This window comes from Salmo salar, chromosome ssa25 (genome assembly GCF_905237065.1).
Source record: "Salmo salar chromosome ssa25, Ssal_v3.1, whole genome shotgun sequence".
Classification (NCBI taxonomy): Eukaryota; Metazoa; Chordata; class Actinopteri; order Salmoniformes; family Salmonidae; genus Salmo; species Salmo salar.
In genome coordinates this window covers 32,105,312-32,132,192 of record NC_059466.1, presented here as the reverse complement: position 1 = coordinate 32,132,192, position 26,881 = coordinate 32,105,312, and the positions used below count along the sequence as shown (strand labels likewise).

At 45.1% G+C, this 26,881-nt stretch overlaps 1 protein-coding gene across 5 annotated transcripts; it reads left to right on the top strand.

The window, feature by feature from the left end:
• Window positions 1-26,859, top strand: rnf17 (ring finger protein 17). 5 transcript variants are annotated; one of them, XM_014174081.2, is made up of 37 exons: window positions 1-227; window positions 694-806; window positions 6,164-6,261; window positions 7,448-7,511; window positions 7,683-7,772; window positions 8,019-8,122; window positions 8,312-8,501; window positions 8,586-8,662; window positions 8,785-8,859; window positions 8,943-9,370; window positions 9,487-9,594; window positions 9,733-9,894; window positions 10,025-10,196; window positions 10,319-10,460; window positions 10,688-10,878; window positions 13,423-13,573; window positions 13,681-13,858; window positions 14,922-15,037; window positions 15,195-15,315; window positions 15,431-15,551; window positions 15,701-15,961; window positions 16,209-16,356; window positions 16,576-16,688; window positions 16,913-17,003; window positions 19,780-19,901; window positions 20,027-20,331; window positions 21,379-21,542; window positions 21,706-21,825; window positions 21,901-22,008; window positions 22,196-22,321; window positions 22,449-22,502; window positions 22,654-22,761; window positions 22,865-22,988; window positions 23,150-23,285; window positions 24,166-24,352; window positions 24,801-24,918; window positions 26,646-26,859. In XM_014174081.2, exons 1-36 carry the CDS (start codon window positions 149-151, stop codon window positions 24,894-24,896), a joined length of 5,043 nt encoding a protein of 1,680 aa, XP_014029556.2. In that variant the 5' UTR covers window positions 1-148; the 3' UTR covers window positions 24,897-24,918; window positions 26,646-26,859. The 5 variants fall into 5 exon arrangements, with proteins under 5 accessions (XP_014029556.2, XP_014029559.2, XP_014029557.2 ...); XM_014174084.2 differs by having other exon boundaries at window positions 67-227; window positions 8,390-8,501; XM_014174082.2 differs by having other exon boundaries at window positions 67-227; window positions 8,333-8,501.
• The last annotated feature ends 22 nt before the right edge of the window (window positions 26,860-26,881 follow it).

The following is a 26,881-nucleotide window of genomic DNA, read 5'->3' as shown; positions in this document are numbered from 1 at the left end:
ACCTTTTCCATCTATCCTGTCGTGTGCACAGTCGGCGCTTTCCATCTGCTCTTTCTTGCCTTTATGAGCACGTGACATAATTGGAAGCAAAGAGGGCTTTGACAGAACATTCTTTCAGTCGATGTGAACCGTAGTCGTCCGTTCAAAAATGTCGGACAGATCGCCTCGAGCCGACAACCCGAACTCTGTGGTTTGTAACATATGCGGTATTGCTTACACTTTACCAGGTAAATTCATTGTAATAATTATAATTTACCAGTCCACATATTGTCATTCATGTTGTTTAAAGTTTGAGCTATATCGAGCTAACGTTACCTGTCAAATTGCACACCTGTTAGCTAGCTTCGGACCACGTTGTGGCTACCAAAAGTTATACGGTCCATTTTCTTCAGTAAACAGGCGAACTGTATTTATACAGTAAAATTATATAGTAGCTAATAATACATTTTGTTGACTTGAAGAAGCTTATCAAGAGTTTGGTCCGGACACATCATCTCATAATGCCGATAGCCTGCCACAGTGCCAAAACGTCTGGACTGGACCATTATGGCCAGAGAGGAAGTATCTTCCATTAACGTTAACTCTATTATGGCACAGGAACATTTTTTGTTGCAGGTTTAGGCACCTCCTTCCCCCAACCTAAAAATGCACAAAACGTTATAAAATACATTTTAATGGCATTCATCTTTTCAGAGGACGAAATCGTTGGCAACCTTCCCAATGTCCTCCTGTGTTCCCACATCTTCTGCACTACCTGTCTGCGCTCGCTGGAGTTTAACAATGTCATTCTGTGCCCTGAATGCAAGGTACAGTACAGTACAGTACTAGCACCTGATGTCAGCTATACAACAAACACTACATGAAACTGATGGTCATATACATATTTCAAAAGGGGTAAGGCAATAAATGCAATGGTGAATGTATACACTTCCCTGTATATCTATAGTTCCTATATTTTCAACATTTTCACATTTACAGTAATATAAATCAAATCCAATTATATTTGTCACATGTGCCGAATACAACAGGTGTAGACCTTACAGTGAAATGCTTACTTACAAGACCTTAACCAATGATACAGTTTTAAGAAAATACCTTAAAAAAAAGTAAGAGATAAGAATATCAAATATTTAAAGAGCAGCAGTAGAATAACAATAGCGGGGCTATATACAGGGGGTACCGGTGTCGAGGTAATTGAGGTAATATGTACGTGTAGGTAGAGTTATTAAAGTGACTATGCATAGATAATAACAGAGTAGCAGCAGCATAGAAGTGGGTGGGGGGGGCAAATAGTCTGGGTAGCCATTTGATTAGACTTTCAGGAGTCTTATGGCTTTGGGGTAGAAGCTGTTTAGAAGCCTCTTGGACCTAGACTTGGCGCTCTGGTACCGCTTGCCATGAGGTAGCAGAGAGAACAGTCTATGACTAGGGCTGGAGTCTTTGCCAATTTTTAGGGCCTTCCTCTGACACCGCCTGGTATAGAGGTCCTGGATGGCAAGAAGCTTGGCTCCGGTGATGTACTGGGCTGTACGCACTACCCTCTGTAGTGCTTTGCGGTCAGATGCCGAGCAGTTGCCATACCAGGCAGTGATGCAACCCGTCAGGAGGCTCTCGATGGTGCAGCTGTAAAACCTTTTGAGGATCTGTGGACCCATGCCAAATCTTTTCAGTCTCCTGAGTGGGAATAAGTTTTGTCGTACCCTCTTCACGACTGTCTAGGTGTGCTTGGACCATGTTAGTTTGTTGGTGATGTGGATGCCAAGGAACTTGAAGCTCTCAACCTGCTCCACTACAGCCCCGTCGATGAGAATGGGGGCGTGCTCAGTCCTCCCTTTTCTGTAGTCCACAATGATCTCCTTTGTCTTGATCACGTTGAGGGAGAGGTTGTTGTCCTTGCACCACACGGTCAGTCCTCTGACCTCCCTATAGGCTGTCTCATCGTTGTCAGTGATCAGGCCTATCACTGTTGTGTCATCGGCAAACTTAATGATGGTGTTGGAGTCGTGCCTGGCCGTGCAGTCATGAGTGAACAGGGAGTAGAGAAGGGGACTGAGCACGCACCCCTGAGGGGCCCCTGTGTTGAGGATCAGCGTGGCGGATGTGTTGTTACCTACCCTTACCACCTGGGGGTGGCCCATCAGGAAGTCCAGGATCCAGTTGCAGAAGGAGATGTTTAGTCCCAGGGACCTTAGCATCGTGATGAGCTTTGAGGGCACTATGGTGTTGAACGCTGAGCTGTAGTCAATGAATAGCATTCTCACATAGGTGTGAAAGGGCAGTGTGGAGTGCAATAGAGATTGCATCATCTGTGGCTCTGTTGGGGCGGTATGCAAATTGGTGGGTCTAGGGTTTCTGGGATAATGGTGTTGTGAGCCATGACCATCCTTTCAAAGCATTTCATGGCTACAGACGTGAGTGCTACGGGTTGGTAGTCATTTAGGCAGGTTACCGTAGTGTTCTTGGGCACAGGGCCTATGGTGGTCTGCTTGAAACATGTTGGTATTAGACTACACTACATGATCAAAATGATGTGGACACCTGCTCGTCGAACATCTCAATTAAAAATCATGGGCATTAATATGGAGTTGGTCCCCCCCACCCTTTGCTGCTATAACAGCTTCCACTCTTCTGGGAAGGCTTTCCACTAGATGTTGAAACATTGCTGCGGGGACTTGCTTCCATTCAACCACAAGAGCATTAGTGAGTTCGGGCATTGATGTTGGAAAATTAGGTTTGGCTCGCAGTCGCCGTTCCAATTCATCCCAAAGGCGTTCGATGGGGTTGAGGTCAGGGTCTGTGCAGGCCAGTCAAGTTCTTCCACACCAATCTCAACAAACCATTTCTGTATGGACCTCGCTTTATGCACGGGGCATTGTCATGCTGAAACAGTAACGGAAGTCTGTTGCAACAAATATTTCCCTTCACTGGAACTAAGGGATCTAGCCCAAACCATGAAAACCAGCCCCAGACCATTCTTTCTCCGCCACCAAACTTTACAGTCGGCACTATGCATTGCGGCAGGTAGCGTTCTCCTGGCATCCGCCAAACCCAGAATCGACCGTCTGACTGCCAGATGGTGAGGCGTGATTAATCACTCCAGAGAACGAGTTTCCACTGTTCCAGAGTCTAATGGCGGTGAGCTTTACACCAATCCAGCCGACGCTTGGCATTGCTCTTGGTGATCTTTGGCTTGGTGATCTTTCCATGCTCGCCCATGAAGCTCCCGACAAACAGTTCTTGTGCTGACGTTGCTTCCAGAGGCAGTTTGGAACTCAGTAGTGAGTGTTGCAACCGAGGATAGACAATTTTTACGCGGTTCAGCACTCGGTGGTCCCATTCTGTGAGCTTGTGTGGCCTACCACTTCGCAGCTGAGCCGTTGTCGCTCCTAGATGTTTCCACTTCACAATAACAGCACTTACAATTGACCGGGGCAGCTCTAGCAGTGCAGAAATTTGACAAACTTACTTTTTGGAAAAGTGGCATCTTATGACGGTGACACATTGAAAGTTACTGAGCTCCTCAGTAAGGCCATTCTACTGCCAATGTTTGTCTATGGATATTGCATGGCTGTGCTCGATTTTATATACCTGTCAGCTAGGGTTGGGCGATGTGACGATAGAAAAACGTTTATCGTTTCATATTATGCTCAATCGTTTATTTCGTTGTGTCGCAAATCACACTCTTTATGGCAATATTTTTCGTCAATTGGACGACGCTTTGCGTTCACGTGTGGAAAGAAATTTGCAACACAAACAAACATGGAGGAGAGTGAACGTGGCACGGAGACACAGAGCTCGTACCTAAAAGAGGGGCTACTTCGGTTGCATGGACATCGTTTGGGTATGAAAAGTCTGACACAGACCAGAAAACTGTCCTCTGCAAAATATGCCGCAGGCTGGTCCCGACAACAGAATCAAACACCACTAACCTCTTTTACCACCTACACAAGAATAATGTGAAACAGTACGGAGAGAGTCTACGGATGAGACCCAAAAAAGTACAGTCGAGTGCTCAAAACAAACCCCCCAAACTCAGACGTTGCAAGAGGCTTTTGCCCGCGGCACACCATTATGGCAAAGAATCACGAAGATGGAAGGAGATAACAGCTGCCCAGGGGCGAAAATCTGATATCAACTTTGGAGGGGACAATTACATGACATTTTCTCAAGAGCAATTCCTGAGGGGGACACCAAAAGTAGTGCTGTAACACATAGCCTACATTGTAATATGGTAAATGTATATTGAGGAACCAAAGAAATAAGGTGTTTGCCGTACTCCTAACTACCGGTACCCAAAACAGCAATACCATTGCCTTTAACAAATCTTAGTTCAGTCACCAGTTTAAGTTGAGAGTGGGGGTATCCATGGCATTTTCCAATTATGTTCCTATTTTACAAGTCAAAAAAATTGAGAACCTTTCATAATGTTGCCAAACAAAGACTCAACAAACTTACCTGAGACTCCCTGTCTCTGCCAGTCTGTCCCTGCATATCTGTCCCCAACTCTGCTGTCTGTGTGCCATCTGTTGCCTGCTCTGCCTAATGACATCATTGTGAAACATTTCCATTAGAATTTCATTTCTTTCTTATGAACATTTTATCAACTAGTCTTTGAGATATTAGGCTACTAGGGTTCTTACTATGCGTTTTGGTGTATTGAAAAATACTCTGATGTCCGTCTTTTATTTTTCTGCCATTTTTCTACCTGGCTGGCTGGCTGGCTACACACACACAGTGTGTAGGTTATTTACAGTAGGAGATGGGCTTCTATCATCTTCAATCATTTTATTTGGGCTTCGATCTAAAAGGTAGCTAGCAAATGTGAAACGGATTAAAATGACAAGAGTTGACAGCTGTATGAGTTCACCATTTACACAACATATGCCGCAACCTTTTGTAATTTTACTAGTTTGTTTCATATTGGCTGGCTTCCAACAATAGCTGAATTTGCAAAGCTAGCGAGCACCAATTCAGTTTCAGTGGTGTTTGCTATGATCTTTGCTACCCGGGTTAAATAAAGGTGAAATAAAGTAAATAAATAAAAGTTCACTTGCGACAATTTAGCTTTTGCAACGAGACCATTAAATATATTTAAGACAATGGTAGAAGAGAGTGTAGTTCTGTTCAGATTTCAGTTTATCGCTAACCTTATCACAGGGACTTTGAAGCACTAACTTACATCATCTGCATGCTGATTCCATCTTTGACGACGCCACATAAATGGAATGGGTACTAGCTAGCTTAATAGTTCATATTTGCGCGCTAGCTCTGCATATTCAGCTAGTGTGTGTGCGCGATTGACTGGATTAACCTCACGTCAGTTACGTGCATTGAGTGCCTTTCAGACAGTAGATATGACCTCTGTTACCTAGCAAGCTAAGGAACTGGCAGGAGATCAAACCATTGTGAGGCAAAGGGTGGGGGGGTTGCAATCTTTTGAAACGTACAAATGCGCTATTAAGTGTCTATAATCAGCACAATTGCTTTCATTGCGTATTATTAATATTATTTAAATTACATAGTTATGTTTCAGTGATATATTGGGGGGGACAAATCATATTTTTCCCAGGATGGGGGGGTCGTGTGTCCCCCGGGATTTCCGCCCCTGCAGCTGCCGTTACAATTTACATCTGCAAAGACATGGCCCCAATTTACACGGTTGAGAAACATGCAAAACAGGCAAGCCCCCCCCAAAATATATATATTATTTATTTTGTTTGCAACTATAGTTGAAATGTTTTCTATTTACCTTTTTACATTTTATACATTAATATTTTGTTTTGTTACATGCTTAATTGAAAATTTGCACAAAGGTTCTAAATTAAAGGAGAAATAATCAAATGAGTAAGTACCTTTTTATTTGTTGAGTGTAATTCAAAGAGAAATAGGCCTTTACATGTGGTCATTTTATATAAACTATTTATTCATTGAATTTACAGAAAATGTGCTATATCGTGATATGTATCGTTATCGGGATATGAGATTTTGGCCATATCGCCCAGCCCTACTGTCAGCAATGGGTGTGGCTGAAATAGCCGAATCCACTAATTTGAAGGGGTGTCCACATACGTTTGTGCCAGTTCATACAACTTACCAGCAGGCTAAGTGGCTGCAGTGTGAATTAGTAGTGTAGTTGTATGAAATGCAGTGGGTGTTCCTGCAGGTTGAGTCCACTCTTCCTGAAGGAGGGGTGGAGGGACTCCAGGTGGACAGCAGAATCATCGGCCTCATCTACACAGCCAAAATGAACAAAATGAAAAGGTATATAACAGTGTATTTCACATACTTATAAATACACACATGCCAGCCACTATGATTCACTTTGGCAGTTTACAATGCAGAAACTGAATTGCTGTCCAGTTGACCGTACACACATATTAAGAGCATGATTATAAATGGAAAGCATTTCAATATTATTTCTCCCTATTCTAATTTTTCTTTTCAGTGTCCATTTAGCAGCTAACTCTGAGCGAACACTCTATACCATTCTCCTCAGACCATTATGGGGCCATTAGTTGGGAATCAGAGATTCTGTCTCGTATCTCAATGATGAACAAACACTCCAAACTGGAAATATAATGCATTTGGAAAGTATTCAGACCCCTACATTTTTTCCACATTTTGTTCACATTAGACTTATTCTAAAATTGAGAAAATTTATATATTTTTCCTCCTCATTCTACGCACAATAACTCACAATGAAAAACCGAAAACACGATTTTTGAAAATTATGAAAATGTATAAAAAATTATAAATCTTTATTTACTTCGTAAAGTATTCATACCCCTTGACTTTTTCCCCAAACAATTACGTTACAGCCTTATTCTAAAAGGGATTAAATTGTTTTTTTCCCCCTCATCAATCTACACACAATACTCCATAATGATGAAGCAAAAAGTTGGTACTTTTTTTTTTGCTAATTCAAAATAAAAAACTGATATCACATTTACATGAGTATTCAGAGTATTCAGACCCTTTTACTCAGTACCTTTGGCTTGGTTTTTGCTCTGACATGCACTGTCAACTGTGGGACCTTATATAGACAGGTGTGTGCCTTTCCAAATCATGTCCAATCAACTGAATTTACCACAGGTGGACTCCAATCAAGTTGTAGAAACATCTCAAGGATGATCAATGGAAACAGGATGCACCTGAGCTCAATTTCGAGTCTCATAGCAAAGGGTCTGAATACTTATATAAATAAGGTATTTCTGTTTTTTTTTTTTTTTTAAATTAGCAAATATTTCGTAAAACCTGTTTTTGCATAAGAGGTTTTGTGTGTAGATTGATGAGAGAAAAAAGAACAATTTAATAAATTTTTTAATAAGGCTCTAACGTAAAAAAATGTGGAAACGGTCAAGGGACCTGAATACTTTCCTAATGCACTTTATGTAATCGTTCTCATTCTGTAGACAACCTTTATTTTTGTTTATTAAAACTCTGGTAGAGACAGACCGAGGCATCACAGAGTCAAATCCTTGTCTTCACCTGTCGAGGAGGACACAAAACAGGTATGGTTTAACGTTAATATAAGTGTGCTTGGCCTGTCTGATCGGTAATATCCAAGCTCCTGGGAGTCGGTCAGCCAAACACAGATGCAGGGCATTGTTTAAAGAATGCTGCAGAAATGGACACATTTCTGTTGTTTCTATATAGTAGGCAATATATGTATTCTGTTCTAGGGTCCAGATGTAGAGACAGCACTGAAAGCAGTAGAAGAGGCTCTGTCTCAGGCCTCTGAGAACATGGCCAATCTGGACAACATCCATCAGGTGAGCGACAAAAGGACTGTCCCACATCTCCTGTCCTTCCATCTGTACTGATCCAATAATACTATGGCCTGGTTTCCCAGACAGATTAAGCCTAGTCCTGGACTAAAAAAAACACATTAAATGGAGAATATACATTGCGCATGCTTTGTAGTCCAGGACTAGGCTTAATCTGTGTCTGGGAAATCAGCCCTGTATGAAAGCAAGATGTTACCTGTAGCATACCTGCTGTGTTGCTTGCCTCTGCAGACTCTGGTGAAAGGCTTGATGGTGCAGGTGAAGAGAGAGAAGGCCAGACTGCTGATGGAGATAGATGAGGCTATGGACAGGGCCTTCACCATCCTCAATAGAAGGTACACTACTCTACAACCACCTCATACCTTCCTCTCACTAATGGGCTAGTGTGTTATGTGTTTGTAGCTTCTGCTACTTATTGTGTGTGTATTGGGCTTGGCTGTAATGCTTTTTATCAGGGCTGATCAAATAGACGCCGTATACAGTGAGTGGACCCTCCCATTATTTTTCTGATTTCATGGGGTGAGGTGTAATTCCTGCATTGTCAGGAAGGGGGCACTGGTGGCTGAGCTGACCAACATGGAGCAGCACTTCCCGTCCAGCAGGAGGGAACTGGGCCGGGTGGAGGAGAGGATGAGGGCCCTGGACACAGCCATGCAGAAGGCCAAGCAGGTCGGACAGCACCCCTCCCTGGAGAGCTACTGCGACCTGGAGCAGGTACATACATACACACACACACATACTAAACGCACCTTCTGGTTGCACTTCAAGGAATACGAGGTGTGTTTGTGTGTTGAACAGTTGTTGGAGACCCTGCAGGCTTCTGTGGATGTACAGTCATTTGACCTAAAGTGTCTGTCTCTGGGCTCTGGACTGAGGTGAGTCAATAAAGTTGACCTGAATTACAATTTGAAACCCTGTAGCTATGTGGCCTGACCTGAATTCTGCTACTGTAGTTTGAACTCACGTCTGACCCATGGTGCGCATGTGTATGTGTTAGCTGCATAGCACAGCAGGATGCGCTGGGCAGGAGTCTGAAGGCGTGTCTGAAGATCAACATTGGGAACGCCAAGATGTACGTCCTGTAATTGACTACAGATATATATTTTTCTATCTTTGTTTACATGGTTTAACTGCCTTTTGAACTCCCCCCCTCAGTCTGACAGATGAGCTGATCCACAGAGACAGAGAGAGGCCCCAGGAGCAGGCAGTGCCCAATAGGAAGGCCCCCCTGCTCCCACACTCCCTTAGCACCAGAGAGCCCAGCCGCCCCCAGCAGCAGCAGCAGGAGAGCCAAACGATGATGAGGCCTCCCCCACCTAGCACCAGAGAGCCTGTTCCACCTCACCAGGAGCAGGAAAGCCTGAGGATGACTAGGCATACCTGGGTACCCTCTCCCAGCGCTGGCCCTCGGCCCTTACCCAGCTCCAGCCCTGTCTCAGACTCCGGACCCAACGTCATCATAGAGGAGATTATAGAGGAGATTGAACAAGGAGGAGAAGGGAAGGACGAAGTCAGTTTGAAATTCTGCCATCAATTCACCACAGCCTCATCCAAAACCACTGCAGCAGGGTTTTCAGTTGGAGGTTAGTGACAATGTCACAGCAACATTTAGAGAGCATGTCAGTGCATGTCTGCTGAGGTAAACTGCATCCCCATTACCCATAGGATTATAATGGTGTTTCTTGGTTTCTGCTTGTAGTTGTCCCAGCCCATCTGTCTGAGCTGCAGCAGGCCAGTGAGAGACAGAGAGCCCAGAGGAGCAGCAAGAAGATCCAGGAGGACCTCCCACCTGTCAGTCAGGGGAAAGGTAGAGGAGAGACAGACATATAGTCTGGGCACTGTTGATCCGCACAACACACATTTCACATGATAACATGCACAACAGTTATGGCCACGTAATCTATAACTTCATGAATAGAGACACATAAACTGTGAGTGTGTGCAGTGTTCCAGGAGTGGGTGATGGTGACCCATGTGGTGAACCCTAACCACTTCTACATCCGCCACGTGGCAGAGCAGAGGGCCTGTATTCTGCTTTCCAAGAAGATCAACTCCCTCTGCTCTGGAGAGAGAGGACTGTTCACAGCCAGCGACATACTGGAGACTGGTGAGATCACTGTGTGTGTGTGTGATACCTTACTGTGGGTATGTCCCTCTCTCTAGGCTCTATGGTGTTTGTGAAATGAAAGCAGTGCGATGTTGCCACTCTGACTATTGCGCGTGTGTGTCTCCGTCAGGCTCCACAGTGTTTGTGAAGTGGAAGGAGGGGATGTGGTGTCGGGCCACCCTGACAGAACTGTTCCAGAGAGGTCACCTGGACCCGGTCCGCAGCTGTCCTGTTCCTGAACTTCACCGTGTCAGAGTCTACTTCCAAGACTACGGTTTCTGCAAGGGAATAGCCCTGCAGAGGTACAGACACACACGCACACACGTGAAAAACCTAGTAAGCATGAAAAGGGACAGAACATTGATTTGTTTTTTCAGTCACCCAGGTCTGTCTTTCTCTTCCACCTCTACTTCCCCATTCCCAGTGAGGAGGCGGGTCCAGACCTGTTCATCAGGGACATGAATGAGCGTCTGAGAAGAGTGGACGTGGCCGGCCAATCAGAAATGAGCCGCTGGCTCCCTCAGGCTATCAAGTGTTCCCTCAAGGACATTGTGCCTGCAGACCTGGTAAGTGGAGGACTGCATGCCTGCAGTCCTGGTAAGTCGATGACATCGTGCCTGCAGACCTTGTAAGGGGCACACATTTGCATATTGTCCATATTCTGACATAACATTTGTGTATGTCGCCATCTATCTTTTTCTTCAAGTGAAGGGCTGTTGTACAAGTGACTAGGATGAGTTTAGATTTGTTTTCTTTACCTGCATCCCCCTCCTTTTCCTCTCCTCTCTCCCAGACTAAAGGCTGGAGTGCGGAGGCCCAGGATGAGTTTCGTCGCGTGGTGGGCTCAGCCTCAGTAGAGATGCAGGTGTTTGGTCAGGAGAGAGGTGCTCTGCTAGTGGACCTGAAGAAAGCCCCCATGGACAGCGGTTCCAGCAACATGCCCATGTCCCTCCGAGAGTACCTGGTCTTCCTCGAGCTCGCCAGGTACATACATACTCAGGGTTCGTATGGTCATGAAAATCCTGGAAAAGACATGGAATTTTTTTTATGATGTTTTCCAGGCCTGGAAAGGTTTTGGGAAATGATCAAATCTGAAAAGTTGTGGAAATAATAATTTCTGTTAATGTAATTTATTTAGAGACCATTTTTAAATATTTTATCAATCAAACTAAAATCCACATATCAGCCAGGATTGGAATGACACTTTTGCACAGCTGTGTTTACACGCATCACCTGCATTTGTGAGAAAAGAGTGGGCTGTTGCTCAAGGAGAGCATTGCAGCAGCAGGTAGGCCTAGCCTATAAAATATGTTATACAACGGGTGGGTCTAATGCTGATTGTTTAAAATCGCATTCCAGCCGGTGTCTATTACATAAGTTACCACCGGCTGAATCTATGACGTTAAAATGCGTATTTACTCTGTTCCATCTGACTGGGCAACCCGCTGTCCATCAGCCCAGCCAAGCAATTTATCAACTCGATCTCCACTGTAAAAATCATCTAGACATTATCTCACATTTCTTTTAGACTAACATTTAGTTTTCAACGGCAGAGATTGGTATAAACCTTGCTGTCTGTCTCCGACATTTTCAACATTGTTTCAATATTCAAATTTGATCTCCAGCTGTCCCATAGTAATGAACGTGACAAGACAGGCAGGCAGCGTTTCTCAGCCAGTCGAAATCATGAATCAGCTGGCATCATTTGTATGGGTATATACAAAGAAATGTCAATTGAAAAAAGGTAAAACTAAACGAAGTGCAACTAGTTTGCAGTCTTTTCAGTTTGAAGTTGTTGGCTAGCTCCTCTGAACAACAGTGTACTGACAAGTGAGCACATTTCTATGCCAGGCGAAATTGCGCATCATTGGCTCATTGTTATGGATGTATCCAAATAAATGTCACTAGAAAACAACTTAAACAAATGCAACTACTTTGCTGTTATTCTGGCTGCACTTTTTTACGTGACCGTAAGTTAGCCGTAGTTGGCTAGCTTGCAAGCAATGGATAAGAACATTGCCAGCTAGAATTGCAATGGAACATTTAGAACGAACGATTGGGTCACATCCATAGATGCAGAACAAAAAGACTGAATGACTGGGTCGCGTCTCTGGCAACCGAACCGATAGAACGAACGACCAGCCTGCTTGGTTAGCAACCTTAGATTTGTGTTGGGACTATATCTTGCGGAAGGATGAAATAGTATGAATAAATTCATCAAATTAATGTTTTTTTCTTTTTTTATGAAAATATGTCAATCATTATTGTAATATGTTGGTAACGCGTTGTATAAAAGTGATAATGCCCTCGAAGCCGGTGTTTGGAGGATATATTGGCACGATTTGGCCCTGGACTTTGTCTCGGGCCTAACAACACCCATGCCAACTTCTTTGGCATTATCACAGAAATAGAGAACAGACTAATAACTATGTAGCCAATTCAAAACATATCTTGTGCCCTTTAGTTAACTGTTTAGCTATTGTTAGCTTGTATTAATGTTTTCGTCATTTCCAAAACACTCGCGAATAAGGCCATACAAAGTTGATTTACTTTTTTGAATGACAGATTCATTTTAAACTATTCTTTTTTTATGAAACAATCAATACACTTCACCATTGTATTAGTTGGGATTTGGGTCAAATGCAGTGAATCAAAATAATAATTTGTGAATCGTGAACAGTAATTTTAGGAAAACGGATTAGATGTAGCCTTTCTTTTGGATTAAGTGGCTTCAACTTGTTTTGTTGATACTTATATTTTATTTGGGCATCCAATGTATAGGACATTGCAACTCAATAGATGCTAGTCAACCTGCAACGTAAACACTTCTAAGGTAACTCAAATAAATTAGAAAAGGTACATTTCCTGAAGAAAATGTGTGGGCTTGCTTCAGCTGAATAAAAATAATTGTAGCCTATCAAAGCCATTTGATCTTTTGATATATTGAATGAGCAAATTATTTCAAAAGGCATAAAATGTATTTGGTTGCAATTTTATACATCAAGGGTGGTCAACCATCCTCGAGGAGAGCTAATGGGTGGGCAGGCTTTTATTCCAGTCCCCCTCAAACAAACCACATTTTAGAAATTAGCTGCTGAACCGGACTTGATAAACTGTCTCTGTGTTTGAGCAGGGCTTGATCAAAAGCCTGCACACCCAGTAGCTCTCCAGACTGACCTCTTGCTTTGTACAGTTGCCTAACAGGTATTCTACTTTGTGGGGGGTTAAGTGCTTTGCACAACGACAGGAGATGTTACATTGGATCAGAGAGCAGCCTACCAGGGTCGATACCACATTACATACTGTTTTATACGTACACATAGACAATGCCAATTATTGGTCATGGAAATTTGGTTAAAAGTTATGGAAAAGTCTTGAAATTCCATTTGTCAAAATGTGTATGAACCCTGCATACTGTACTATATCCAGTGTTTCCCTTATATGAGTTTTGCAGAAGGCTGCATCAGTTTCTTCCTTGTTGCCATGGATAATCAGTAGTAATATGTTTGTCCCGTTCTGCTGCTGTAGGTTTTACTCTCCGGTGGCGTGGAATGCCAAGACTGTGCCGTGTGGCAGGAGGCCTCTCCAGTTCTACCTTCCTGTCTTCCCTCGTACCAACGTAGAGCTCAACGCTGTGGTGTCCCACATAGACACACCCTCACACTTCTACATCCAACTGGTGGGTCACACACAAACACACATACATTCCACACATGTACATGAAAGCATTATCAGCTGATATTCCAGTGCCGTCTCTAACTCTTCCCCCTCGCTGATTAAACGCAGGTTGACAACATGGAGTTCCTGCTGCTGACAGCCAAGCTGCAGGAGTGTTACAGCTATGACTGCCCCAGCAGGGGGACCAGAGGAGAGGACCAGGACTTGGAGGTCTACTGTCCTGTCCTGGATCAGGCCTGTGTGGCACGCTTTGACGACAAGGTCTGGTACAGGGCCCATGTCATCGGTCAGTACACTGTGTTTGTGCGTGGGTACACTTAGGGCAGTTGCGGTGACCAAATTACCGCCACACCGGCAGTCATGAGTCACGTAGGCCTACATGAATGCTCTCTGTAGGCCTACATGAATGGCGCTGATGCGTAAGGTAGTATAATCAACTGACTAATGAATGGCTTGGTACTCAGCGCCCTGTTGTCCCTCTAATCTGAATGACCAGGATAAATGGTGATGGGAGTGCCAAAATGGACCCGGGGCTTTCCCAGACGGACACAATATGCACAAGTACACTTTTTAACATAGAGACCCGGTCAGGTCCACAACCTAGCATAAGAAAATTCCATTTGTTTTGGTACTTTATTAACCGGAGTGGAGGAAAGGAGAGGGAGAGCAACAGAATGAGCATGGCGCTAGGGAGAAGGGGCCTGCGGTGTGTGTGTGCGCAGTGAGTGACACAGCAAGCACTGTTAACTCGCGCTAGCAGACTTCTTGCTTGTTATTTCTCATCCTATCTGATTAAATAGTACCCGTCTTGACTGCGTCAAACTGAGAATCTAGCTAGGTAGGTTAATTGAGGCTAGTCTACATAACGTTACTGCGCTTCTTTTCTTCCTTCAGTTACAAATAACTCCATTCAGATTATTAAGGAGCAGCCTACCTGTTTGTTTTTGGTCTTTGAGACCGTGAGACTAGCAGTCATTGGCATGGCGGTTACCGACTGACAAAATGTAATGACCGCCACAGCCCCTAGGTACACTTATTGAGGTCACAATGTGTTTTTTTTTTTTTACGGTATTGTCCCCTTAGATCAGTGGTTCTCAAACCTCTCCTGGGGGCCCACAACCGTTCCATGTATTTTATCTATTCCAGAACTAGCACATCCTGATTTCAAATAGTCAACTAAGTGAAATCTGGTGATCTAGTTCAGGGTTACAACAAAATTGTGAAATGTCTGGAGATCCCGAGGAGAGGTTTGAGAACCACTGCCTTAGATAATAAATTATATGCAAACTCCAAAAATGTATGGAAAAGAGTCTACCTAAAGACTAGAATGGTATTGTGTGTGTGTGTAGGTATTCCCGGGGGCAGGAAGGTGGAAGTCCAGTTTGTAGACTTTGGCAACAACAAGATTCTGTCAGTCAACGACCTGAGGAAGATCAAGGATGAGTTCTTTGCCCTCCCAGCCATGGTGAGGTCACACTACACTAGAGTATGTTGGATGGAGAATAAATAAGGCTGACTATCCATATACCATCTCAGCATTAACTGCTAGGGTTGGTAGACCAGGCAGGGCACTCCTATTATTCATCTGGCTCTCACAATTACCTCCCCCCCCCCCCACCCAGGCCATCCAGTGCTACCTGGCTGATGTGATTCCTCTGGAAGCGGGTGAGACGTGGAGCGAAGCGTGTATAGAGAAGTTCAAGAGTCTTGCTGACCAGAGACTTGTGACCGCTGTGGCCACAGGTAAGACAGGTAGAACTGGAGAGTTCTCCTTTCACACGGCACTATCTTGGCATCCCACGACAACCATGAGACTGTTCTGTAGTTGATTGATTTGCGTGTGTCTTCGAACCCTCAGAGGCTGGTCGAAGGGGCAGGGGTCTGCCAGTCAGGCTGTTTGAGACCAGTGATTCCAGCGAGCCGTTAGCAAACATCGAAGATCTGCTGGTCAACGACCAACTGGCCTGCTTTAAGAAGGGGTGAGTGTGTGTCTGTCATCTCACAGAAGGATACTTCATGGGGTAAAATCAATAACTAATCTTATTCAGACTTTTTGATACCTGCACACACAGATGTGGGTATGGTTCCAAAAATATGTTTTGTTTTACCCCATTTCCCTCTCCCTTAGCATCAAATCTAAGGACACCCAGGCCCCGGTGGTAGACACCACAGTGTGGGACCCCCCACTCGAGGGTCTTCTGGGAGAGTCTGAGCCAGCCCCTACCTCCCTGGGCCAGGAGACCCCAGAGCAGGACCAAGACCCCCAAGAGATCCAGCCCTACCTGATGCTGCCGACCAATCTGAAAGACCTGAGGGTCAGGTTGACCCACGTGGTCTCACCCGGGAGCTTTTACGTCCAGCTGCTACAGATGGACACCCAGCTCAAGAGGTCAGCCAGTGGGGATGGAGAGGAGGGCAAGGAGAGACAGACAATGGCTTACTGAAGCCTCACCGAATCCAGCAGAGAATCTTGGGCTGTGTTCACGAGGAATCTTGTAACTGTAGAGTGGATTGACAGACATTGACTTGATTTTCTATGATGTGTGACTTTAGAATGAGATGCTGATGAGAGGTCTGTGTCATTTAGTTATCGCTCTCTCTCCCTTTCCCTCTCGCTCTCCCCCTTTCTGTTTCAGGGTGTATGAGTTGTTGAAGCAGGAGTATGCCCGTACAGAGCCCCAGGAGATAGAGTGGAAGGCAGACATGTACTGTGCTGCCTACAACAACGGGGTCTGGGAGAGGGGCCAGCTCTGCTCTCCTGTTTCCCTCGGCTGCATTGCCGAGGTAACACACGAGCACACACACACACACACACACACACACACACACACACACACACCTATCCTTTAAGAGCCACAGAAGTGGACTAGGAGTGGATTTAGAAGTAATAACATTGTAGCAGCTGATTGCAGCCGATTTGTCATTACTGTTTCATCAGTGATTGACAGATGGGTACATCCAGCTGTAACTGCAGTATGGTGTTTTGTCTCCACATGGTGTTAGGTACTACGCTGTGATTTTGGCAACAAGGTGAAACTCCACATGAACAACCTGAGACCACTGCTGCCCAGTCTGGTTGGCTGTCTGGTGCTGGAGTGTTCCCTCAGTGAAATCAGGTGAACACACACACACAAATGCAGGTATACGAAGGGCTGACCTCAAACACTGATCCCTGGCAAAATGTCCTGAATTAGTAGGCCTTTCACAAAAATAGATTCTGACAGGTTTCCTCAGGGCATGAGCTAGCTATCCTAATAGTGGAGCAAGGGGCATGCTAAATTCTTCAAATTTCTCACTCTTTCTCCCTCTCTCGCTCCATTTCTTTCTCTCTCCCTCTCAGACCTGCAGGCGGTCGTTCCACCTGGACAGCCACAGCGTGTGACTTCATCTCCTACTACCTGACAGGAGCCATGGCCATCATGACCATCAAGGTGACGCCACATCACACACACCTTTTCCTAGCCCTACCACTTCCCCTAGTCCCTACCCCTTCCCCACACTTATGTGAACTCCAAGCAAAGAGGGCTAGGGGTGGAGATGGAGCCTAGTCTCTGATGCCTCACTCTTTTGCGTTATGGCATATTTGACCATCCATGTTTTTTTGTTTTTCTAAATATATATATAAAAAAAACTTGAATGAGTAGATGTGTCCAAACTTTTGAAAACATTTACACAGATCAGACACGGACAGAGTAGGTTTCTCAGTTTCAAAGGTGTTTATTAAAACAATAGTTCAAAAAGAAAAGAATAGGTCTCCCCCATGAGACCCTCTCCGGGAAACCGTCTTCTTGGCTCCAGGTCTTGCTGTATCCTGTGGGGATCAAAAACTGAACTCACTCCTGTTACCTCTGCAACTCACTCCTGTTACCTCTGCAACTCACTCCTGTTACCTCTGCAACTGTCTCCAACTATACGGGAGTCCTTTCTTCACCCACTCTCTCCCCTGTGTGCTGCCCTTCTGGCAGCTTTATGGGACTTGTTCAGCTGGTGAGCAATCAGCCCTTGATTACTCCCAATCAGCCCCAATTAGTCCTGGCTAGAGAGCCCATCGAGACCTGGTACGTCCAGCAGATGGAGCCATCGCCTTGTGATGTATACTCCGTCTGTCACCAGGCCTCCACGAGTCTCCCCTGGTGGCTGACCTGCTGCATGTGTGATATATACTGCTCAAAAAAATAAACGGAACACTTAAACAACACATCCTAGATCTGAATGAAAGAAATAATCGTATTAAATACTTTTCTCTTTACATAGTTGAACGTGCTGACAACAAAATCACAAAAATAATCAATGGAAATCCAATTTATCAACCCATGGAGGTCTGGATTTGGAGTCATACTCAAAATTAAAGTGGAAAACCACACTACAGGCTGATCCAACTTTGATGTAATGTCCTTTAAAACAAGTCAAAATGAGGCTCAGTAGTGTGTGTGGCCTCCACGTGCCTGTATGACCTCCCTACAATGCCTGGGCATGCTCCTGATGAGGTGGCGGATGGTCTCCTGAGGGATCTCCTCCCTCCTCAAAAAAATAAAGGGAACACTTAAACAACACAATGTAACTCCAAGTCATCACACTTCTGTGAAATCAAACTGTCCACTTAGGAAGCAACACTGATTGACAATACATTTCACATGCTGTTGTGCAAATGGAATAGACAACAGGTGGAAATTATAGGCAATTAGCAAGACACCCCCAATAAAGGAGTGGTTCTGCAGGTGGGGACCATAGACCACTTCTCAGTTCCTATGCTTCCTGGCTGATGTTTTGGTCACTTTTGAATGCTGGCGGTGCTTTCATTCTAGTGGTAACATGAGACGGAGTCTACAACCCACACAAGTGGCTCAGGTAGTGCAGCTCATCCAGGATGGCACATCAATGCGAGCTGTGGCAAGAAGGTTTGCTGTGTCTGTCAGCGTAGTGTCCAGAGCATGGAGGCGCTACCAGGAGACAGGCCAGTACATCAGGAGACGTGGAGGAGGCCGTAGGAGGGCAACAACCCAGCAGCAGGACCGCTACCTCCGCCTTTGTGCAAGGAGGAGCAGGAGGAGCACTGCCAGAGCCCTGCAAAATGACCTCCAGCAGGCCACAAATGTGCATGTGTCTGCTCAAACGGTCACAAACAGACTCCATGAGGGTGGTATGAGGGCCCGACGTCCACAGGTGGGGGTTGTGCTTACAGCCCACCACCGTGCAGGACGTTTGGAATTTGCCAGAGAACACCTAGATTGGCAAATTCGCCACTGGCGCCCTGTCCTCTTCACAGATGAAAGCAGGTTCACACTGAGCACATGTGACAGACGTGACAGAGTCTGGAGACGCCGTGGAGAACGTTCTGCTGCCTGCAACATCCTCCAGCATAACCGGTTTGGCGGTGGGTCAGTCATGGTGTGGGGTGGCATTTCTTTGGGGGGCCGCACAGCCCTCCATGTGCTCGCCAGAGGTAGCCTGACTGCCATTAGGTACCGAGATGAGATCCTCAGACCCCTTGTGAGACCATATGCTGGTGCGGTTGGCCCTGGGTTCCTCCTAATGCAAGACAATGCTAGACCTCATGTGGCTGGAGTGTGTCAGCAGTTCCTGCAAGAGGAAGGCATTGATGCTATGGACTGGCCCGCCCGTTCCCCAGACCTGAATCCAATTGAGCACACCTGGGACATCATGTCTCGCTCCATCCACCAACGCCACGTTGCACCACAGACTGTCCAGGAGTTGGCGGATGCTTTAGTCCAGGTCTGGGAGGAGATCCCTCAGGAGACCATCCGCCACCTCATCAGGAGCATGCCCAGGCGTTGTAGGGAGGTCATACAGGCATGTGGAGGCCACACACACTACTGAGCCTCATTTTGACTTGTTTTAAGGACATTACATCAAAGTTGGATCAGCCTGTAGTGTGGTTTTCCACTTTAATTTTGAGTGTGACTCCAAATCCAGACCTCCATGGGTTGAAAAATTCGATTTCCATTGATTATTTTTGTGATTTTGTTGTCAGCACATTCAACTATGTAAAGAAAAAAGTATTTAATAAGATTATTTCATTCATTCAGATCTAGGATGTGTTATTTTAGTGTTCCCTTTATTTTTTTGAGCAGTGTATAATAGTAGATCATCTGCATACTGTGACAGTTTGTTCTTCACCAGCTCGGTGGAGACCATCCATGGTTTTACTTGAGTCTCTCTTTACCAGCCTTTTCCTCTTCTCTGCAGGAGAACACAGAGCAGCGTCCGGTGCCGGTCTCTCTGTGCTGCTCCAACCGGGCCGGGCAAGATGTCAGCATCGCAGACTTCCTGGTTAGTGAGGGCCTCGCACTGAAAGAAAGGAAGCCACAGTGAGTAACAGAACTCTGTGTGTGGATGTATGTTTCACAGTTGAGTGTAATATGTTTCCTAGGACCCATGTCTTTCTGCTGGCTCTACTTATCTGCCCTTTTTGTCCCTGTGTTCTGTGCTACAGAGCATCCCCCATGCCTAAACTAGAGGAGTTATCAGACTCTGACTCCAAGTTCAAGGGCCTTCAAAACAGGACACCTAACACAGAAAACCAGCCCCCCAACCCCTCCTCTGACTGGTCAGTCTCCCCCCGACCCCTCTCCACTGCCCCTACGCCTCCCAAGCCGGCCCCCCGTACTAACCCCTCCCCAGAGAAGGTGAAGACACAGGCCTACTGCCCCCCTGAGCTGCCCCACTGTGGACGCACTCTGATGACCATCTCTGCCATTGGAGAGGACGGCCTCATCTACGCCATGACGCACCACGCAGGTACTCTCCTTTCTACTCCTGTTTAACCCTGCGCACTCACTCACTCACTCACTCACACTCTCTCACCCCCCCCACATACACTGAGTTTTACACAATTTGACAGACTTTCCATGACATAGACTGACCCCTTATTGATGTCACTTGTTAAATCCACTTCAATCAGTGTAGATGAAGGGGAGGAGACAGGTTAACTACTTACGGATCATTGGGACGCTAGCATCCCACCTCGACAACGTCCGGTGAAATTGCAGAGCGCCAAATTCAAATTACAGAAATCGTAATATTAAACATTAATGAAAATACAAGTGTCATACATAATTTAAAAGCTTAACTTCTTGTTAATCCAGCCGCTTTGTCAGATTTCAAAAACGCTTTACGGTGAAAGCACACCATGCGATTATCTGAGGACAGCGCCCTGCACACAAAAGCATAACATACATTTTCCAACCAAGCACAGGCGTCACGAAAGTCAGAAATAGCGATAAAATAAATCACTTACCTTTGAAAATCTTCATCTGGTTGCAATCACAAGGGTCCCAGCTACATAACAAATGGTCCTTTTGTTCGATAAAGTTCTTCTTTATATCCCAAAAAATGTAAGTTTCATTGGCGTGCTTGACTCAGTAATCCACCGGTTTCCCTCGTTCAAAATGCATACAAATGAATCCCGTAAGTTACCAATAAACTTCTTCCAAACGTATCAAACAACGTTCCTAATCAATCCTCAGGTACCCTAATATGTAAATAAACGATAAAATTTAAGACGGAGAATACCGGAGACCATTACCGGAGATGAATAACGAAGTGCACGCCCTCACCGGAACGCGCAACAAACACTACAGCCAAAATGGGAGCCACTTGTATTGTGTAGTGGCTTTGCTGGCATGTATCTAAGAAAAATTATTCAGTTTGCCCCACCAAGATTTACATGCCAAAATCACCACTGTGGTCATCATAACAGCCCTAGGTGACACACTCAATATTAGGAAGGTGTTCCTAATGTTTTGTACACTCAGTGTACATGCGCAACTACTGTGTGTTTGTCAGGGCGTCAGTTTGAGCAGCTGCGGGAGCGTCTACAGCAGCACATAAAGACCCTTCCCAGGCTGAAGCCCTACACCTGGAAGAGTGTCCTGGGCTGTGCTGTCATGGGCTCTGACATGCTCTGGTACAGAGGAGAGGTGCTGGAGGTCATCGGAGGTCACGTTAAGGTACAGACATGTTTTTTGTGAACAAATAAATACTGGGATTTTGAACAATTTATACAAATTATGTCTATACAAAACTTACAAGACCCCAACGTGTGTGTGTGTGTGTGTGTGTGTGTGTGTGTGTGTGTGTGTGTGTGTGTGTGTGTGTGTGTGTGTGTTCCAGGTGCGCTACGTGGACCAGGGTCTAGTGGAGAACATCCCAGTGTGTCACGTCTACCCCACAGTGTTGTGTGAGGACATTCCCCAGCTCTGTATACCCTGCCAGCTGCACGGCGTCATCCCTGTGAGTGGACTAGATTCAAAATCGTGGTGGTTCAGTGTTCCATCTCAGTAGCTTCCTCTCCTTCATCTTCAGTAGCTCCCCCTCCCCTCTGTCTTTGTTCAGGTGGGCAGGACGTGGCAATGGGATGCTGTGGCTCTGCTGAAAGAGCTGCTGCTAAACCGCTGTGTGGACATGCAGGTTATGGTGAGGTGGACACTACACACGCAAAGATGGTATGTTAGTGATTGGGGCATATGAGGTGATCCTGTCAGTTTGAGTAAGTGTGAGTGTCTCACTATAAGCTGCAGGCAAGGCCCTGTATCAGTTGTGCATGGACTCACTGACCTGATGTATGATGAAATGTAACAAAAAACATGACTGTGTGTGTTAGGAACTGCCTGAGGACCCTCTGGGCTGTCTGACAGTACAGATTTCTCTGGATGGCATGACTCTAAGCAGAATCATGGTTCACCACCAACACGCCTCTGTGGACCAGGTTATTGCATCCACGCAGGAGGTAAGAGGGAGGGGTGGGTATGTTACCTTAACATAACCGTTGTTTCAATCCCCCTTTTTTTTTTGTTTTTTTTTTTTGAAGTAGGCTTTGATTCAACACAATTGTTTAAATCTGTGATTTTCCTCAGGAGCTGGTGGTGTCATCTCACCTAGCTCTAGATGACTGGGACATTGACACAGAGGTACGTTGGTTATTCAGTGCCATCTGTATAAGATGTTGTTTGAAATTGCTAGTATGCACACTGCGATATAACTTGCCAATTACATTTGTTTATTTATTTATTTATCGAGTGTTGGATTGTCAGTCATCCCCACTGCTCTGCTTATGTACAGGGGTTGGAGGACCCAGAGCCAGTACCGAGGGTGTTCTCATACCCAGACCTGCCTGAGAAAGGCGAACGCTTCCGGGTCAGGATCAAACACCTCCGGACCCCCAACGAGGTACTACCACTTCCATATCTAACTAATGTCAATTCTGAAAATATTTGTTACGCCTTTTGCAACATTTTCCACTTTTTCTAGTGTGTGTGTGTGTGTGTTGCAGGTGTTCTTGTATCCCTTAGATGGCAGTAGTTGTGTGGAGTCTGGTGGGGAGAGTCTGGAGGAAGCACTGAAGAGAGTCCATGACAGGATTGACCGTCTGGCCATGCTCTCAGACTTCGCCATTGGTAAACCACAACACGATCACAAGCACTTTCCATGGACTAAATGTCACACTTAATTCTTAATGCTTTTACGAAAACATTTCCATAGGGTCTTGTAACAGGGACTTGTAACGAGCTAGGTGGTAAAGTGCTGACTTGTTGATCCTGTGTGTCCATCTCTCCAGAGGCCCCATGTCTGGCAGAATACAGTGATGGTAAGTACTACCGGGCCAAGCTGCTGGGCTTTGCTGGCCTCAACCCTGTTAAGATCCTGATCAGACACGTGGACTTTGGCTCTGACGACACCCTTCCCACGAACAAGTAAGACATCTCACTGTGGGCCCAATCCTACTGGAGATTGGAGCATAAGTAAATCCCATTTTCGTGCAGATTGATTGTCTATTATATTGACGAGATAGTCAAGTGACCGCTCTAACAATGGAAATACACCCTCTTCGATGGAAGGCAGGCGGAAGGAGGCGAGATCAGGTGGGACCATTCTTGCCAATGAGAGGGCATGTGAACAACAGGCCTTAGAGCAAGAGCAGTGTTTCCTAACCTTTTTCGGTTACTGTACCACCAACTGAATTTTGGTCTGCCCTGAGTACCCCTGATTTACTCTCATGTGCATTTTACCAGTAAGCCTATGGTCTTATGAGTCCTAGTACCCCTGGTTGGGAACCTTTGAGATAGAGGACTCATCTCTGTATCTGTGCCATTATAGCGTCTGACAGCATGGGCAGTGCCATTGAGGCTGTCTCCATTTTAAAGTAGTCACTTTTCTTATTCTTCATTGGCTGATTGCTCCCAATTCATAGGAATCCCCACCCTGTTGACTACTTTAAAATGGTGGAAGTCCTCAACGGCAATGTCCACGCTAAAAGGGCTTATAGAGTCCTCTATCTCTATGACAACAGGCAAAAAGTCATTTTTTTCAAAGTTGCCGGAATGCCATGTGCGTCCATTTATATCAGTGCATTTGTTTACAACCTAACCATTACAAAACGTATATTAGATCAAATAAGCCCCACATAGCAATTTTTTTAAAATATGTTGACCAAATTAGACACACTCATTGACCTCCATACAAAAATGTCTGTCTCATTTTTGTGGACATATTTTGGGCAGAGTAAAAACCTCTCGCTTTGCCTTTTCCTCTCTGGTTACCGGAGGTAATATGGTGTCTTTTTCTCCCCGTCAGGCTGCGTCAGATCCCGGCCCATCTCCTGCAGTTTCCGTGTAAGGCCATCAAGGTGCGGGTGGCGGGCTTCAGACCACCCCGCCTCAACCTGGAGAAGGAGCGCCTGTCCTACCGGCCAGAGTGGAGCCTGAAGGCTGCCCTGGAGATGATTGACCTGCTGCACAGCTGCTGCACCGCATCCGTTACCGTGAGCAACATCTGCCTTAGTTATCCCCGTCATATCAGTGGCAGTCATAAAAAGCTGGATAGACAACGACGACACATTAAGTGTGGTCATGGTTATGATAGTGGATTTTTGGCATTCAGCGTCACTGTGGTCTCTGCACAACAAGGGCGATAACAGCAGAATTGTTGCATGTGTGTATTGTGGTTATAAACTGTATACCGTTCAAATACCATTCAGCCAATTAGGTCATTGTGAGATGGTAACCTTAGTGCTGTTGGTCATCTCCGCCAATCATGATAATGGTGGTAATGAAGCTATAGTGTAGTTTTTATGATAATGGTGATAATGGAGCTATAGTGTAGTTTTTATGATAATGGTGATAATGAAGCTGTAGTGTAATGTTTATGATAATAGTGATAATGAAGCTATAGTGTAGTTTTTATGATAATGCATTTCCTGGTTGTCTCAGGCCACTGAACCGGAGCTGTCTGTGTTCTTGTATGACGAGGATGGTGCTCTGGTCTACCTGCCTCTGGTGGAGAAAGGACTGGCTGACTTTGACTAAGACACTACAGCAAGAGACAAAGGTGGGTTTGGCTCTCATTCAGGAGTAGTGTTGCACAGTATACCGGTACCAAAACGTCATGATACCAACATTTTTGAATCACGTTGTACAATATGATACTATATTTTTCAGCCCTACCGATCTAAACAAATCAGCTGACGCTGTTTATAAAGTCAGTTTTGTTCATAAATTGTTTTCATTAAGCAACATCAACTACTCTTGCGCCAGTCTAGTAATGTTCACTTTCAGGTGCATCTCACGTGTGGCAGCTATAATCAGCCAGCCGCATCCCCTACCAGCCTTCACTCACCTGCTTCTCTCTGCATCCCCTACCAGCCTTCACTCACCTGCTTCTCTCTGCATCCCCTACCAGCCTTCACTCACCTGCTTCTCTCTGTCCGCTCTTCCTGCGTATCTATTCTTCCATCAGTTTTTAAAATATAATTTGGCTGTGAAGGCGAGCCTGATGAGCCATCCGTTGTTACATCTGTACATTTGATACATTGAATAATTTCATTGCCTGGTATGACCAAGGTCACAGGCCAGTCCAAGTAGTCTTTGCAATTTCAAGTTCGCTGTCACGCAGCCTCTGAGTGACAGAGGAAAAATGGAGCACCGCTTCGCGACAGGCATGCTTGCAGATTTACAGCAGAGAACACTGTGTCTAGCCCAAATGGTTCCAGAAATATGACCCATATTAGCAAAGCTACCTTTTTTTCTTCCTGCATGATTTTGCACACATTTTATATAATTTCACAAACCATGTCACCGGCTGTTTTAAACTAATCCCGGGTTTCTAGTTATTGGTTTGATAAACGTTCAGTCATGTTACCTAGCTAGCTAACAACCAGATAACTTTGACACTAGGTCTAGGCAATTTTGATTGGCACAGGAAGAAAGTGAAGGGTCTTCTACTCATGAGATGTGCTTTGAAGGTAAGTGTGGGTAGCTACAGCCTAATATGGCGACCGGATGTGTCGAAAAGAGTGGGTGAATAGAAAGCAAATCAGCTAATTTTGCGTGGCTGATTGGGCTGCACGACAAGTTAAGCCGGGTAACTAACGTGGCCATTTCATTATATTTCAAGTAGGATAGTAGCCTACACAAGAAATAACTAGTATTGATAACCATGCATGCATACTCGACGGGGAGGGCATGAATGGCAACACCGCGACACAGTACTCTTCGCTCCCGCTTGCCCATCACTACTGTCCAGCAACGGCGTGGGAAGTAGCTACCTAGTAGCCAATGTCCGGGTGATAGTCACAGTAAGCACACACATACAATACATTAAGCATATTGGGATACACTACCCCCTTCTCAAGGTAGGATTCATATAGGCCTAATGTAAACCTAAACTATATAAGAAATTATCTTTCTGGTGATCCATAAATTCTGTTCTTTTAAAGTTGGGAGCTGTGTGTGTGTTTTGGGAGAGTGAGTGGTGTGTTTCCTCCTTGCTGTCACTACGCATGTATACATCTTCCTCCTATTCCATGCAGTTTTCCATTATACAATGAACAGTGTGAATTTAATTAATTACGTGTTGTAGAAGTGAATGAATATCAGTGACAGGTTTTTTTGCGTAGCACATAACGTTTAGAAAACGGGAACGGGCTAACAAGACCCCAGGCCACTCAGCATCAACACTGCTCAGGAGTTAACACTAACCAGTTTGGTCAAGAGAGCGACGTCAAGTCTTTCTGTAGTCTGAATACGTTATCAAGTAACCTTTGTCTCCTCCCCCAGAGATCTGCTGTGACATTGGACAGGTTCTTCAGTTCCCTGTTCCTTCTGCATTGTAAGAATGCTGCCTTCGATATACAGTACATAAATCTTGAACATTTGTTTTATTTAAATGTTTTTTTGAGCAGAATGTATCTAAGTTGGCTGAGCACTTTATTTTCTATCTGCAATACTGTCTGTATGAAGGGTACAGAAGTAAAGTTTTCATTTAAAACTGCTTCAATGTGTCTGACTCTTAA

What these genes read in the sequence shown, in the direction of transcription:
- rnf17 (XM_014174081.2), top strand. Translation starts at nt 149, where the DNA reads ATGTCGGACAGATCGCCTCGAGCCGACAACCCGAACTCTGTGGTTTGT. An exon ending in ATCTGGACAACATCCATCAG is followed by an intron (nt 7,773 to 8,018) that starts GTGAGCGACAAA and finishes TTGCCTCTGCAG; the next exon opens with ACTCTGGTGAAAGGCTTGAT. An exon ending in GTGTGGACATGCAGGTTATG is followed by an intron (nt 22,009 to 22,195) that starts GTGAGGTGGACA and finishes TGTGTGTGTTAG; the next exon opens with GAACTGCCTGAGGACCCTCT.